Source organism: Calidris pugnax, unplaced genomic scaffold (genome assembly GCF_001431845.1).
Source record: "Calidris pugnax isolate Ruff unplaced genomic scaffold, ASM143184v1 scaffold19, whole genome shotgun sequence".
Taxonomy (NCBI): Eukaryota; Metazoa; Chordata; class Aves; order Charadriiformes; family Scolopacidae; genus Calidris; species Calidris pugnax.
Genome location: NW_015090775.1, coordinates 3,426,049 through 3,443,968, shown reverse-complemented (window position 1 = coordinate 3,443,968; position 17,920 = coordinate 3,426,049). Strand labels below are relative to the sequence as shown.

At 36.8% G+C, this 17,920-nt stretch overlaps 1 protein-coding gene across 1 annotated transcript in view; it reads left to right on the top strand.

The window, feature by feature from the left end:
• The window catches only part of MALRD1 (MAM and LDL receptor class A domain containing 1), a 279,653-nt gene that overhangs the window by 135,660 nt on the left and 126,073 nt on the right, over positions 1-17,920 (top strand). Inside the window, exon 28 of the mRNA XM_014945933.1 lies at positions 15,796-16,041. Within this exon, the coding sequence (XP_014801419.1) occupies positions 15,796-16,041 (246 nt within the window). The remainder of the gene's footprint in view (positions 1-15,795; positions 16,042-17,920) is intronic.

Genomic DNA, 17,920 nt, shown 5'->3' with positions numbered 1-17,920 from the left:
CTATGTTCTGGAGAATTTGAGGATTCTTTTATTGGTGCTGCCCTTGCTTTACATATTTAATAAAGAAGAAATACGTGGTATAGCACTTGCTGAAAATATGTCTAACGTGAAAATACTAGTTCTGTTTTCACAGCTTTTTCATGAGGCAGGCTGCCTCTGAAGAGAACGTAATGGCAGGAAGAACGTATTTCCACTCTTTGTTAAGGTTTTTTTGTTCCTTCCAGCCACCAGAGAAGTTGTTTCCTCACTGCTGAACCATAGAACTGTAGCTTGAAAACCTCAAACCCAGAAGCCTGAGGAAGGCTTTAGGAGGGTAAAGCATGGTAGACCAAAGCGTAGGAAACAAGAAATGGGCAGTTTTGGCAAGTTATGGCAAAAAACTTTAAAAAACATGAAAACCGTGCAGCTTCAAGACATCTCCATAGCACCTTTTCACAGTAGACCTTCCTTGATTGCAAGCTCTAACTGTAGATGTTTGCTATGGGCACCTAGAGTCATGATATATTAGTTAATGAAATCTTTCTGCACTGTGTTGAAAGAAACTAGTCTCTAGTGTCTGTAATACTCCCGAAAGTCCAGAATAGGACTATGTCACACGATGATACTCGCCAAGACTAATTAGAAATGTCTAGACAAAGCCAGTGCTGTTGAGATGTAAACTGTGACTCATAAAGCTGTTAAATTACTGTTGAGAGATCTGGGCCTTGGTTTTGCTTGCTTTGTAGAGGGCTCTTTTTTGCTGCTTGCATGATAGCAGTGCCATAGCATAAGTTTTAACAGTTTAACAGATATACTGATTTGTCAAATGTTTGGAAATTATTCCATTAGCTACTGAATGAATGATCCATGCTAAGAGTTTTCTTTAAGTATAATATCACTGGTAAACACAATAAACCACAATAGTGTCAGAGAGGTAATGGGTTGTAGCGTTCCTTCAACCTTGTTTAGAAACTGTTGAGGGTTGTCCTATGCTGCTTGAGGTTATCACTGTATCAGAGGATACAAGGCAGCTCTGATTAGATTGAGTTGGCCACTGCTCCTTGAAGCAGAAAGGGTTGTTTTATGACATCTAGTAAATTAAATTTTGTAGCAAAGGCTGTGAAGCAGTAGTGTCTTTCCAGTCTGAAATATGGATTAGCGCTAGTGCAGGTGACTTGTACTTGGTAGATGTTTGGTTTTGTGTGAGCTTGGTTACCATTTGGTTAACTCATCAGTGTGCTTCTGAAGCAAGTCTCTCATTCCTGTTTATTGTTATTTGGTTTGCATTGTATTATGACGATGTGATTTATTATGGTTATGGTTTATTATGATTTGGTTTGCATTGTAGAATGTGCTCAAGTATATTTCATTAGAAAATAAATTGAAAGATGAACTCTAGGAGGACATCAAATGTATTCTAACCAGTAGTGGTCATTCAGCCCACAGGATCCATCTATACCACCTCAGCCCTCTTTCCTCCACCGCCCCCCGAAATGCCATCAGGTCCTCCCCCTCAGGTGTTTTGTTCTACAGATCTGCTGCTGTAGCTCTGTACTTCTTGTTCATCTAGGCATAACTCTTGGGAATAATAGGACTTAAAATAATTTAAATTTTGCTCCATTTAATTACTTGGTTTATTACAAAGATTCATTAAATCTTTTGTGATCAATACAGTACGATTCGTATACCTACTGTTAAGTGTTATTCTTAAATTATTAAGCTCTCATCCAGTAGATTAATTCAGCAGCCCTGTGTCACTGCTCCACAGACAAAAGCATTACCTTTTCTTTTGTGCTTCATTACTAAGAGTTCACAGCTCTTCCTAGACGTGTCTACTACCAAAGATTTAATACTCAAGTACACAGTCATCTGCTGTTTCTAAGCAGGCTGCCTAAGTTCTCTTTTTCACCAGTGGAGTGACTCACTTCCAGACTGAAGTTCATGTAATTTAAAATCAGTTGTTTGAGTTAGATGAGATAAATTGTCTTCTAGATATGACCATTTTTCTTTGTTTGACTATAGAGATCCTGCAAGGACATCTAAATTTAGATCAAGTAATACACAATTTATACAGCATTAGCAGGGGTGTTCAGTGCTCATGCCTTGATTCCTGAACCATGCCTTTAAAATATAATTATCAGTTGCATGCATGAATTTTATTGACCTGAGATGGAACTTGTAAGTAATTGAAGGAATTTAAGTAGGATCATGAAATATTAAGTAACTGAATGATCAGGCAAAAGATGACAAGCGACAAATTTCATGGACAGTTACATTCAGTTCAGGTAACGTTATTAATGTTATTAATTAAATATTAGTGTTATTAAACAGGTGATGTTTTGCATAAATGATGATAATATCATTTAGCACATCAGGTTTGGCTTTGTTTTTTTTTTAATTCTTATTTCAGATGGCATCATATTTGCAGACAAAGGGAAAAGATAGTGAAGCTATTCTTACAAAACAGTCTGTATTTTAAAGAAAGAATTTCTAGCTTCTTTTCTATCCTTATCACTTCCACAAAGAAAAATTCAAGGAAGAAATCTGTAATATGATTTCAGCCTGCAATCTTAGAGTTAGCTGTCTGTATGGTTTTGGTCCATGTGCAGACTCCATGGATTTTAGCTCTTTGGCCTCATTACTGAGGCTTCCAACCAGCTGCTAATTAAAAAAAGCTACTTTTAAGTGGCTGAACTTTATCAGACCCCAGAAGAGGCTTAGATTCTGTTTATGTTTTAGAAGAGAGCTTTTGTCATGTCGTACATTGTCAGACCAAATAATCCATACAGTTTCCAAATTTATCTTCAAAGCACTTTCCAGCAATAATAGTAAGAATATTCAGGGCACAGTTGAAAGTCTCTTGAAGGCTCTGCCGAAATTCCAGCTTATTTCAGCAAGTTTAGTCCTACTTGGTAATAATTATGATGAAGTTATAGATGCAAAGAGGAAAAAAATATACACAGCTTAAACTTTTGGAATGATGCGACTGACTTAACCTTAATTTATGGGAGCACTTGACTCACCATACTGGCTATTTCAAGATTGGAAAATCAATAAAGAGCATGCATGTTGTTTCATATAAAAATCATCAAAATTATGACAGCTTTATCTTTTTCTAGTCATTAAATGCAATTTAAGGAGCCATGTTGATAATAATTTGTTTGCATGTTGGCTAAGAAATTACATGTGTGAATTCTTCTGGAAACATGCAAAAGTAAACCATGGGTGTGATTCACCTCAAAGTCAGCACACTTGAATTTGTGTTTCACCTATGTGTGCCTGTATGAAGGTTGTGTCTTTATGGTGTTCAATACATTCATTTGGATGGATTTCTGTTCCCTAAATATAGGCATTTGGTATCATTTTCACCTGATGTTAACGTGTTCCTCCATAAAGTTTTCTGCAGATGTCTTGGACACCCTATGGAGGGCACTAATAGACCCTTTTCCATGTAAAACCCTAAAGAGCTATTCAGTTTGACCTAAAATAGATTGCTGTATCTGGTTGCTTTTATACCAAGGACTTTGGTGACTGTAATGAGACCACAGAGATGTACCTCATATACATTCAGTTGAATCCTCTCCTGTTATTGTATCCTAGAACATTAAAAATGTTCTGTTTAATAAGATACATGGATTTTTTTTATTGAAGTATTATTTTTTCTTTTATGGATTTGAGTACTAAGTTGTAGTATAAGTACCTAATTCTTGAAAAAAAAATCTCTTTTCATGTATGTGAAAATGTCTTTCAGGTACATCTATTGGGCATTGCCATTTTGAGTTTGATCTTTGTGGATGGAAGCAAGATGAAAATGATGATTTTGACTGGAACCTCAGAACTAGCAGTACTAGAAAAATAGGCACTGGACCAGCAACTGATCATACGTTACAAGAGCCATCTGGTCACTATATTTTTATAAGGAGTTCATTTCGTCAGCTGCCAGGACAGAAAGCTAGAATTGCCAGTCCTGTCCTAAGCAGGAGGAATAAAGACTGCAAGGTATGTATGGGTGTGGTACTAGCAGGAATGCAGAATTTGATTTCTAGATTGCATAAAAATAATATTCCTAAATTGAATAGAGATGATCAGTGAAATATTTCTTGAGAAGAAACCACCACCAACAACAACAAACCAATATATCTTATGTGGCATCAGATATGAGTAGCAGAAAACTATGCAATGGTTTGTTATTTTATGGACAAAGTGTGTATGTTTTCCCCATTTTTACTAAAATATAAAATCACTGTTTTCTTATGCAAGGACTTTTTATGTTTTATTTTAGCTATTTTTTTGCATTTTTGCAGTCCATGTAGAAGTGCTGCTACTGCATTAATTAGAGAAGATTATTTTCTAATTACACACTCTATAACCTAGCACAAACACATTTATAACCAGAGCAGTGAGTAAACTGAAGTTATTTCTCATGTTGTAAACAGCAGTGCTCCATTCCCATTTTCTTATTGAGTATCTTCATTCTTTTTACATTTACATGCAAGAGTTGTTAAAAAGAAATGCAAGATCAGCTGTCACAGTATTGTAATGCTGGCTTCCAAGTTTGGCTTATGGAATAGTTAAATGTTCACTAGTAAGTCTTTTTGTGTTGATTTTAATTAAATTGTTTTTGAATCAGTAAAATTAAGGGCTACTCTGAATGCCACTAATGATGCTCCATTTAGCAATTAGGGTAAATACAACAGCAGAATGTGTCTGAAGTCATCTAGTGTATACTTGAGGATATTGTTCTTGCTTACAGATACTATTCTATTACCATATGTATGGAGCTCACATTGGATCATTGGTTGTCTATCAGAGGACTACAATGAAACATGAAAAAATTCTCCTTAATCTTACTGGAAACCAGGGAAATTTCTGGCAGCGCAAGACACTGGTCCTGGATGGAGATGGAAATGAAGATTTCCAAGTTGTCTTTGAAGGGATAGCTGGAAAAGGTCCCAAAGATGGCATAGCACTTGATGACCTCACGTTATCCAGGGAGTGCTTACCATCCCAGGAGTTTTTACCAGCAGAACCCACAATGTTGCCTCCAACAGGTATGTTCCTGCTACAGACAAATAGAGTCTGGAAGTCTGGATAGAATGAATAGCAGCACTGTTTTCATTTCTTTGTTTCTCCTTCAAAAGAAGAATAGAATGCATAGGTTGCTAAAGACATATTGAAATTAGCATGCTTTTAAGTAGATCTTCGAAATTCTAATAAAATTAGTTTATGAGATAATTGTTTGGGTACTGACTCAACACTTGTGACTCTGCAAGACTTCTTGTCCAGCCATATATATTTACACAATATCCTGCTTAATTCAGTGGTTTTTATTTATCAATATTTGTAAAATACAGTTGTTGTAAAATAAGGAGCTAAGAGTGGGACAGAGCCGATGAGGATAGATTGCCATAAGGCAGGCAGACTTTAATGCTTTTTGGCTAGTGGGAATTCCTATTTATACTGCTTAGGCACTGTGTCCATCTTGTTCCCATGAGGTGCAGCGCCAGCACTGGTGCAATTATTTGTGTCATCCTCACTTACTGCACAAGGGAAATAAGACTCAGAAAAGTTTTGCCAAAAGTAATACAGTTGTGTTGAGGATGGATCCCGATAACCCCAAGTAAGAGCTGCTCCTTGAAGCACTGATGTTGTTTACCTCTAATATTTGCTTGGACACAAATGATAAAGGAAGAGACAGAACAGGACAAATCTCTGTCCTCCTTCCACATTTATCACCAGAGCTACTGAAATGTAAACCCCTAAAGTGGAACTTAGGAGATGTGTTTTGTTCCTGGGCCTACTGCAAACTTCCTGCACTTCCTCCTTCATTTCATCTCACTTCTCTGGCTTTCTGATCAATAAAACAAAGTTAATATTTCCCAATGTCAAAGACTACTGGGAGAATGGATCATTAATTTATGAGAGCTGCTTGGCTTTGTAACTGCTGCTAATGAGTAGCTTTCCCCTTTAGGATATCATTAAGTACTGCTCAGGCACTGGGAAATAACACTGATGAGACTGCATCAAGCCTAAGAAATTATACTGTACTTTGTGCACAAGATAAACAGGAAAGAAATGGGTGATGTTTTCCAGATATTATCTCTGATAAGTTGCCAGTTACAGTAGGTAGTATTGGCTTTCTACTTCTGTCAAAACAGTCATGGAAATTTATCGTAAATGAGATCGATATTTTAAAGTTTAGCTTTATATGAATGTTATCCCAAGAGGAACACTAGCTGAGATTTCTGGTTCTTTATTTTTGGTATTTTCAGACTCTATCCTCTTAATGGCAGATGTGAGTCCCTGTGGCAATGTTAGAAATTTTAAAAGCTTTGGTTTTGATAGCAAAGGATGTTCCAAAACACTTTTATGATGTATATAATAAAAAAGCTACTAAAATCTCAGGAAAAAAGCCACCAGAGACCGGTTTCTTGTTGTAGCTCATCTAAAATATACTTTGTGAACTTTGTAGATTCACAACACTTAGAAGTAATGGTCTAAATTCATCCTTACAGCAAACTGTCTTTTCTATACCAACAATTTTCACTTGTCCGGGCAAGGGTTTACATTAGCCACCGAGGGTTCCAGCTTACAGCTACTGTTTAGCCATGACATCTGTTTGGAACCTTGCTTGAAATGTGGGCTTAGAAAGCTGAATATGAAATCTACTGCTGCCTACAGACATGTTCTGAACAGTGGCAAAATGCATCTACTCTGTCCCTCCCAATGGGGCACACACATTTGTTTCTCCCCTACATATAGAACCATAGACTTGCCTAGGTTGGAAAGGAGCTTTCAGATCATCTAGTCCAACCATCAACCTAACACTGACAAAAACCATCACTAAACCATATTGCTAAGCATTATTTCTACCCATCTTTTAAATACCTCCACGGATGGTGACTCCCCCACTTCCCTGGGCAGTCTGTTCCAATGCTTAATAACCCTTCCACTGTGAAACATTTTCCAAATATCCAATCTAAGCCTCCCCTGGCACAACTTGAGGCTGTTTCCTCTTGTTCTATCACCTATTACTTGGAAGAAGAGGCTGCCTCCCACCTCTCTACAACCTCCTTTCAGGTAGTTATAGAGAGCAAATGTATGCATATGTATGCATGTGTTTATATGCAATCACTTGCACAGTCTTAGAGAAAATACTGACTTCTCATTCTTAAACTGAGACTGTAAATTTGGGAAGCATGGCTGAAACATCTCTTTTTGTAATATTTTGATTTTTTCATGCTTCTGCAAGAAACCAGCAGGTTCTTGCACACCAAAAGGTTCTATGTGAGCAGAATGTCTATTCTAGAGAAGGTATTTCCCTACTGAGAAAACGTGTTACAGGTATGCTGGTCCCCTTTCAGGTGACAGTATTAATAGCAAGTTATAATTATTTCATGATGATAAACTCAGGCATGACTTTGATCCTAAGTTTTAAACCTACTTCTCTCTTAAGTCTTAACACAATTGTGTCAGTGGGATATATAAAACCTAATTAGCATGATAGATAATGAGTTACTTTGTCTAGTGATCAAGAATAAACAGTAGCTGACGTGTAAAAGATTCACTATCCAAGAGAGAAACTTTATTGTTATTCTTAACTTTTTTGCAATAGGATAACAAATTGTCAGTAGATAGTATCTAAAGAGAAAATCTTGTGTCTCTCTTTGTAAAAGGAGGAAAAGATCCTTTGTGTAGTAGAGCTATTGCTGTTCTGTAGTGCCAGGCAGAGACAGAGTTGGCTTCATACACATCTTACAGCTTACTCTCTTCGTAATCAATTTCTGTGAAGGATGCTCAAGTGATTCTGAGCAGTGACTTTTAGGAGAGGTGCAGATGCATCCAGGTGTAAAAGCCCAAGAGGATGAGTTCCAAGTAGAACCGATGTGTTGGTCAAAAAGCTGTAGCTATGAAGCTTTCATAGTAGGTCTGTTATAACTCAGGGAGAGTACAATTGTCTCATTCTGTTCTTGAAGAATAACCCAGATCGAGTCTGTGAGTTTTGAGAGAACGTTTGCCTCTTAATAAGGAGTAATAAGTGCTGAAATTGCTAATTTTAGAGCTTTGTCAGCAATGCCAGTATTCAGTGTTCTAGCACATACAAAACATGACCTACTGGTTTGTGAACTTGTAAAGACTCAAGGATGTATTTTCAATTAAAAAAAAAAAAAAAATCTTTAATTTGGATACCCAACCTCAAATTATTAAGACCTAGTTTGTCAGAAAGCAGAAATGTCCCAGAAGTCTTTCTCAGTATTTTGTCACAACCATAGATACAAAATTATTTTTTTCTGTATTTTGAAGTTGTCTAGTGTTGTATGGCTAGGCTTCAAAAGCAGATTGGTTTAACAAAATATTCAGCTTCTGTTGGACTTTCGGATGAAGGTTTGGGCCAGGAAAATATGAGGGTTTTGAGTAGTATTGGGGTTTGGGTTTCAGATCTTTTTGCACTATATTCTGTGTTTGCCTTTCCTTCCTTTCTGCATCGAAGAGAGCAGAATAGCAGAGCTTGCATACAAATTTGTATCTGAACTGGTTATGAATAAATTTAGGCTAGAAGTTAAAAAGGTCTCTTATCTGAAAACCAAAAAATAGCCTTCCAGTAGCAGCAATGGAGAAAGTTACTGATTATATTGAAGGCACCGGAATTGCTTGAGGTTGTTTCCTTTCATAAAAGTGAACCAGGCCCAGTGATTTGAGCAATTCCTGTTAAAGCCCAGGTTCCCACGAAATTGGATAAAACAATTTCATCAGGACTTTCTTTCCAACAATAAACTTTGCTGCTGTTTCCTTGTTCAGTCACTTGCTCATCTTATGTGCTAATATTTGCTTACCTCAAAGAGTGCTGCTAAACATGAACACCTACTGAATTGAGGTACAGTTAATAGAGCAATTATTGCTTTTGGGAATAAATTATCATGTTGAATTGGACTAATGTTAAATGAGGGTAATCAATTAAAAGAGCTTTTGTCTGAATTGTTCATAGTGGCTGGAAAAAAAAAAGGAACAGAGCTACTTGATCACATTAGGAGACGTTAACAATGTAAGTGGCATTAGAGCATACAGGTTCCAAATACAGTTGTTGTGACTTGCAGAAAGTCACCTTAAACCACATATGCTGACTTTATAGATATATTTTTCATGTTTTTCTTTCTTTGTCTGAGAGCAAACATGACTGTCACACAAAGGAAAGGGAAAAGCTTACTATATTAGAAGTTATATTTCTTTGAGATACTGAGTGATTAAAGAGTTTGTTGGTATCTTTCTTTTCCATCAAGTATAATGTGTTTTTCATTCTCCTATTGACCTTTCCAGTGGAGGCTCAGAGCTGTGTGGAAGGCTGTTCAAGACATCAATAAAATCTTTTAATCATCATGTCCTCTTCAGCTCACTATAGCATTCTGTCTAATATAGATAGGAAGTTTTGTGATATCATATGGTAAATAGAGTAATCCTGAAACTTATTCCTTGTGAGCAATGAGAGATGAAGGATTCACAGGGGTCGTGAGATTCAGTTTAATCAGTTTTGGACTTTTTTCACTTCTCCTACACCTGACTTTTACTCTGGTATTGCTAAAGACTTTAAATGCTGTTGTGTTTAAATGCTGTAGCTGTTTATAGAAATTCAATGTAAAATTACATTTATTGCGGGTCTTTCACACTTTCATCTCACCTGTACGTAACTGAGAATATTCCAGAGGAGCTTCCTTTGTAATTTGAATTTGTATTTTTGAACATTAGTACTGATTTAAGGGGAAATATTGACATTCAGAAATAGTAGAAGCCCACAACTGAAAACAGGTATGCATAATTCATTATCTTCCCCTTTGAATAGTGAGCAGTCTTATGTAAGTTTAAAGCCATTGCTGGATTACCTCATGGTGTCTAACTTGTCAAAAAAACCCACCACTTCCTGGAAGAGACTTCTGAAGTCTCGTGGATGTATAATATAATTACTCAGTGACGATTTTGTACTTTTACTGCTTAAGTTTTTTCATGTCTTTATTTGCAAGAGAAGGGCTTTCTAAAAGTACTTGGGTTTATGCTTCCAGCTGTGGATCCAGCATTTGTCGAGTTCTGGGCCTCCATATTCACTGCCTTCTCTCACCTAGGTTAGGACAAGATAAGAAATCAACTGAGCAAGTTTTGGTTGTTGGAGAAGCCTTCATTGGCTCTTTGTCATGGGAGAAACTTAGGTTAATAGTTTCTTTTCAAAGTCCCCTTTGCAAATGAACTCAAGTTGTTGTTTCTTAGACTTTGGGTATCTCAGAACGCACATCAGTATGTCAGAGTACTTGAGAGGCTTGCAAAACCAAAAATTCAAATGTTTGAACTCAGTCCTAGAAAAAACAGACACTTTACAACAAAATAGCTGACAATATATAGTAGTTTTTAAGTCTTTTTTTCCCAGCACTTCAACTTCTAAAAGTCTTCAAAAATTCCTGTAATTTCCAAAGCTTTGCTTTTGAAATGAGATGCATTTTTCACATTCCTGTGCTGACAAGTCATTATTACTATGCATCATCAGCTGTGATGAAAGCACTTTATGTGTCCTTGGGTTATAGTGGTGACATATTAGAGGAAAGATGTTTTTATTAGCAATTTTTTTTTTTTTTAAGGACACATAAAATTCAGTCATACAGTAATGTCAACTTAGAGCAAGAATGATAATGGAGTAATAGTTGCAGGGAAAACCTCAGAGATCTAAATTATCTAGAGAGCTCCTATCCCTGGGATGTCAAACTCTTAGCCCGCTGATTAATTACTGTGGCCTCTATAGCTGATTATGGTACTACAGGAACTCCAGCTTTGATTTAGGAACTGATATGCTTCTTGCTATGTGAATGTAAATAAAATCTTTTGAAAGTATTTTGAAGCAGATCTAGCTTTTCAGGCCTACTGATGTGTTATTCTGATAATTCTGAGAATTGTAAACTATCCCATTCATTTGACTGGATTTAGTTTTGGAAAACATAGATGATGATACCATTGAACATAATCAGTTTAAGAAGCATAAGTTTATCAACTTGGAATATCCTTAGAACCAATCTGTTTCCTGTTTCTTTCTAAAACATGAATTAGATTGCTGGTGATTTTAAAGCAAAGTTGATATAAAATAAGAACTGAAGAAGAAACAATTTTAAATTATGATATTTAAGTGATGAATGCTTATGACTAGAGTCATAACTAGTGTAATCACAGAATCACAGAATGGTAGGGGTTGGAATGGACCTTTGGAGATCATCTAGTCCAATCCCCCTACCAAAGCAGCGTCCCCCAGAGCAGGCTAGACAGGAAAGCATCCAGGTTGGTTTTCAATGTCTCCAAAGAGGTAGACTCCACCACCTCCCTGGGCAGCCTGTTCCAGGGCTGTGTTACCCCTAAAGTAAAGTTTTTCCTCGTGTTCAGATAGAATTTCCTGTGTTCCAGCTTGTGCCTATGCCTCTCGTCCCATATGCAGCCATATTTTTGCAATTTTCTAGACACTGTGTTACCCCTAAAGTAAAGTTTTTCCTCGTGTTCAGATAGAATTTCCTGTGTTCCAGCCTGTGCCTATGCCTCTTGTCCCATATGCAGTCATATTTTTGCAATTTTCTAGACGTTCTGGTCTTATTTATCTTTATCAGTTTAATTATCATATCTAATTTATTTCCAATAAAGAAAAGATACTTGAAGGACCAGCTTCAAGAAGATTGGACTCTAATGGAGAAATTTGATATTTTAATCTTGATTTTGTAGCTACTATAGCCAGGATAACTATTTAGTTTATCTGTTATAAATTTTCATAATTATATTACCAAATTAAAGTCTGCAACTATACTTTTATTTTTAAAACCCAAAGGTACTACTATTAATATGAAATTTAACCTCCTGTATAACACTAACCAGGTTTTCATCTAGAGTTTTCCTTGATTTATCAAATAATTTTAAGTTAAACTGATCTCTTGGGGGAAAGAAAAATTCAGTCTCTAAAACTCTTAACTGATAGAGAATTTATCACGGTCTCTGGTTATCTGTTCAACGGTTAATTACTCAATCATATTATTTTAATTTGAACTTCACTAACTTCGTTTTTCCAGCATGTGATGTTAGGGGTTTTTTTTCTACTAGATTAGAGCTTTCTGCTGTCAGTGTTTGTCGTCTTACAGATAATTACAGAACATGATCAAGGTATTTCTTCAGCTTGTCTCTGATAAATTATGTTAATTGGGCTCCATTTGGTTATTCAATGTAAGTGTGTAATCATAGAATTCCTTTAAGAATCTTTCATGGCCAATCCAGGCAAATATGACACAATTTGTTTTCATCAATGTTGTCTGAAAATGAAAAGATTGCATACTCAAATATAAGTCCAAACACCTTGTGAGAACTTAGAATGCATTTTAATGGTAAATGCCACTTTTTAAATGGTATTAAAAAAAAATAATAAAAAACCTGATTATCTTTATAAAAGGAAGGATTCTCATCCCAAAATAAAAGGCAACCTAAATATTGTGGAGGAAACAAACAACTGATGAGAAAGAATTTGCGTGATAAAAAATCAGCTTTAAGTATAAGGTGTTTCTGAACACAAATGTAGGAAAATCATTGGAAGATCTGTAGGCCTTTTGAGTGATAGTGGAAAAAATCAGGTCCTTCTCAAATATCTGTGCCTGCTAAAGTGAAAGCAAATAATAAATAAAGGGGCGCTTGTGCATCATATCATTCATTAATAGAGTATAGATTACTGTAGATAGATTAGTAATAGATAATAGATTACTATGATTCAGAGTGACATAAAAATTAACTACCTCATAGAAAAGTCCTGTTGTGACACAGGCTGTGGTCTCAAAGATTAAAGAATAATTTTTTCCCCTCTGGAATTACTTCTTTGAGAACACAACCGTTCTTGCCACAGTTTGAAGATAACACACATAACACGCATCTGAATAACACGTAGATGCTGTTTCCTAACATGAATGTCTTTTCTGTAATTTATTGCTGTTCTGCCTCAATGCTGCAACCTATATACCGTGTTATCTTTATTGCTATTCAAAGTTCATTGATGTAGAAAATAAACCATATTTCAGCTCTGCTAGTAAGATTATTTTCCCTCTTGATGTTTGCAGGTACATTTTTTTCAAAATAAATTTAAGAGAAACACCTTTATGAAATAAAGGGGATTAATGTTTGTCTTAATGTCATATTTTAAAATATAAATGTTCCATCTGTTGATTTCTCTCAGGGTATATAAAACAAGGGGATTATTGACTGCTGCAGCTGTTTTCCTCTCTTGTGTAAATTCTCCTCAATTCAAAGATTATTGATCTGGAAGACACTAACAGCTCCTTTGGGTCCACTGCAGCCTAGTGTGTTGATGCAGTTACCACATGGGGCAAAAAGTCTACCTGCTAATAACCTTCAAGAAACACTGCTTGGAGGAAAAAGTTACCAGACCTTGCTAAGGAGAAGCTCCTCTTAATTAAATATCCCTATTATACTCACAAGCATCTATACAGACAGTGTTTGAATTGCTGGGATTGAGAAAAAGAAGGGAAAAAGAGGAAGAGAGCTCAAAAAAAACCCCAACCTTTTTCTCATAGGTTTTTTGATATTTTTTTTGTTTGTTTAGTTTAGGGGTTGGTTGGTTTGTTTGTTTGTTTGTTTTTTAACACTCATAAAGCCTTAGAAATATGTGATTTTAAGAAAAATCTTACTGTGTGAGTACATCCAGAAACAAGTCACGTTACAGACTCAGTTAGACAGTGTAACATCATTCATTAAACATGCTTGAAAAGATTCATTCATGCCAGGGTACAAGATGGATTTTTTTGTTTTTCCTCAGAAAGACTTCCACTTTCCAACACCATTTTTTTTTTTTTTTTTTTACCTCAAATTGGAAGCAATGCTACAAAGGGACCTCAAAATGTAACAGTTATTACAATTATTGATCATGATGAACAGCAAGGAAAAGTATTTCCAAGCATGGACTGCATCCTGAAATTGAAATTCCTAATTTGCTTAAATTCTTGGTGCAATCACATAAAAGGAATGTAAGGTTATAATTACTAGCACCTAAAAAGAGATGTCATTTAAATTAGGCAGCAGTTTTATAACAAGTCTCTGTTGTCCTTTGGGAAACAACACAGATGATTGAAATTCTGAAGCAGATTGATAGAGAGGAGAAGTTTCTGATGGACTCTAACTGGCTTGCAGGTTGCAATAATTAGACACTGCCTGGTACATCGATACAATTAGTCCATTTTTTAGAGAGGACCATTTTCAGAGACTGTGTACTAATAAAAGCCACACTGATGCTTTCATAAACTTGTAACTGTGAACTTCAAACAGGTCTTTTTCTTCTCGTCAGAGCTTACCCATTTTCCTTGTTTCAGCTCTGGACACCTTTGCCTAATGGTCATGACTTTCTAAGTCATCAGACTTTTATTCTGGCTTGCTTCTTTCTGTTCAGCACTTTTTCCTCCTTTCTCTGAGCAACTGTTAAAAGCCAAATCATACACTGTCTTCTAGAGCAGATATGATACATATTTTTATGTTACTAAGAAATCAGGACTTAAAACTGAATATTTTCCCTGGAAAATGGCTAGATTTTTCTATGGTATTCCAATATTTATTTTTAGTTATTTACTTATTTTTAATACGTATGTGTTAGGGGGATTTTTTACTTTAAAAAAGAAGGGTTAATGCTTGTTTTCTTTAGTGATTCAAGGCTTGTTTTCACTTTATCCTAAGTCTACAGCAAAAGGATGCAGCAATGCTTTTTCACTTAATTTGGGGCATTTGTAAATTAGCGTCTGGCATAAACAAAGTCCTAGGGATGGAGGTTGCCAACAGACAAACCCATTCTTATTTTCTTTTTGTTAATAAATCTGTTTTTCTGACCTCTTAATAAAATCCAGCCTTATGTGAATTTCATTTAGGTCCATCAGGTCCTCCTTTAAATTAAAATAGTGGCAATGGAAACATATTTTTAGTACCATGAGATTTTTAATATCAATTAACTCAAATTCTTCCCATGGTTGTACAGCTTTCATACATGTACATATTGTAGTTTTATGTCTGATGAGCTAATATAGTGATACTCTTATTTTTAAATAAAATTATGCTTGTGCATTTATTTTTGGCAAAGCAGAATGGAAAATGGAAATAGGGAGGGTCCATTTCAGAATTTTGTGTCTCTCTTTCTGATTAGAGAATGTACCGAAGGGGCTGCTTTTATCAGAGCCTTGTAGAAACTGATCTGAAATGAAAACATGAAGCTTGGAAATGGATCCTGTGAAACGAGTCCTACAATTTTTAGTCTCTACAATAGCAGAATTATCCCTCTCTAATGCCAGGAATACTGCACAAAAAGGACAGCATCACCCCACTGAACTTGTCTGGGAAAAAAAAAAAAAATCCATTAAAAGGCAAACCTCCTTAGTTAAAATAGAAAAGCTTTTTCTTCCAAATTGGGGCTGCTAAACTAAGCTCAATTTTTCAGCTAAAATGGAATGGTTTAATCCTACACCACATGAAAGGAGAATGTCAGCAATTAAGTCAGACTAGAAAGCTTTGTTAGTGAAGGAATGCCTGGCTGGAGCTTGCCCTCAAAGGCTTTACAAGGGAAACAGTCATTTATTTAGGCAATCTCTTGACAAAATACAAAAGAAATAAACTGATAATGGATTGGCACTTCAGGGGAACCAAAGGCTTTTAATAAAACTGCTCTGGACCACCCTCCTCCTCCTAAATATCAAAGTCTCTGAGATGTAACCTTCCAGTAACCTTGTTGGGATGCATGGCAGTGTGATTCCCCCTTTCTTCTCTTTTCAGGCTCCTGCTCACATGGCTATTGGCAATGTCAGAACAGCAAGTGCTACAGACCAGAACAAAGCTGTGATTTTGAAGACGACTGTGGGGATAATACAGACGAGAGTGAATGTGGAACTTCCTGCACCTTTGAGAATGGCAGATGTGGCTGGCAAAATTCCCTGGCAGACAGCTTTAACTGGGTGATAGGGGTCAGCTCACCTCAAAGTCTCAGACCTCCCGGAGACCACACGCTTGGAAATACCACTGGTATGTTGTCAGCTCACAAACAAGATGTAACTGTCTTCATGGAGCTTCTCATACCTCCTTTCACAGGCAGCAGGGGGGTTCTAACAGGTCTAATCAGGGTGTCATCTTTAATGAATTAAATGTGTGACAATATTAAAATATTAATTACTGTTACAAAATTACCTTAAGTTAAGAAGAATTGATTCTCGGTTGTTTCTCCTTTAAGTGTTGCTGTGTGAGTTAAGCAAGTTAATTTGCTGCTTGTCTGGAGAGAGACATTTGGTCTGTCAGCAGCTTGCAAGGGTGAGTTAGCTCAGCTCTGAGATCCACTGGGTCACACTTCATAAGCGCTCGAGCTCATTACCTAGAAACTTAAAGTTACTCATAGTTTAATTTTAGGCAATTTAAAATAAATAAATACATTTAAATAAATAAACCTCCTTTGTTTGGGGCAGTGGAGGTCCTGGTTTATTTTGCCCAAAGAACCCAGTTATCTGGTCTTGTTCTTGCTACAGGTGCTGTGCCTTCATTAGTTGCCTTTGAAGGTCCCATAGCTCATATAAAGACATTACCAAAGCTGAGCTCAGAACTGATCTTAAATTGAAATATTCCACAGTAGAGTTGCACAAAGGAGTATGACTTGTCTTTGACAATTGTTGAACATTTACACAAAGTACTGCAGGACAAAACGTAATAAAACAAAGTTTACTTGAAGATATGTAGAAAGAGCTAGTGAAAGCTTGCCAAGGTGACAGAGGGTGAAACAGGCAGACAGAAATAATCACAAAGATTATGTGTTCATATGTTTTTAAATTTTGAGACAGTCCAGCCCGGCTGCGTTTCTCTGATCTCAAACTAAGATGCAGTACAAAAGAACCGCTCTCCAATGTGTGCCTGTCTTTGATTTGGCTTTTAAAATAGCTGGTGCAGTTAGAATAGATTTATGTATCTCCATGGTATATATGTTGAATCCACTACACATATGAATAAAATTAGCGCTGATCTAATTCTCAAGCCTGGAAATTTACTCTATAATCTGCAAGTTAAGTTTGTTGTGATGAGTAATTAAACGTGCCAAATTCTCCATTCTCTCTTCTTACTCAAGAGCTCGTTTATAGTCTGAAAAAAAAGTTCTTACTGTGAGGGTTGTGGAGCACTGGAACAGGTTGCCCAGGGAGGTGGTTGAGGCCCCATCCCTGGAGATATTCAAGGTGAGGCTCGAGGAGGCCCTGGGCAACCTGGTCTAGTTGGGGGTGTCCCTGCTGACTGCGGGGGGTCGGACTAGATGACATAAGGAGGTCCCTTCTGGCCTGGACAATTCTGTGATTCTATAATTACACCATTCTGGTTGGAATTTAAAAGTGATTTGTCGTATTATCTCCTGGCCAAGCTGGATTAGCTGTGATCAGCCTGTTTGTTGTGATGAGTAATTAAACGTGCCAAATTCTCCATTCTCTCTTCTTACTCAAGAGCTCGTTTATAGTCTGAAAAAAAAGTTCTTACTGTGAGGGTTGTGGAGCACTGGAACAGGTTGCCCAGGGAGGTGGTTGAGGCCCCATCCCTGGAGATATTCAAGGAGAGGCTCGATGAGGCCCTGGGCAACCTGGTCTAGTTGGGGGTGTCCCTGCTGACTGCGGGGGGGTCAGACTAGATGACCTTTGGAGGTCCCTTCTGGCCTGGACAATTCTGTGATTCTATAATTACACCATTCTGGTTGGAATTTAAAAGTGATTTGTCGTATTATCTCCTGGCCAAGCTGGATTAGCTGTGATCAGCCCACTGTCCCACAGTACTGGTTCCAGTCATTCAGAGTCATCCAAGTTTCCTTCCAAAGAAGACTGCCAAAGTTTTTTGGGTTAGGTGCTGTCGTTTGGTTTGGTCTCCTCAAAAAACAAGCCAT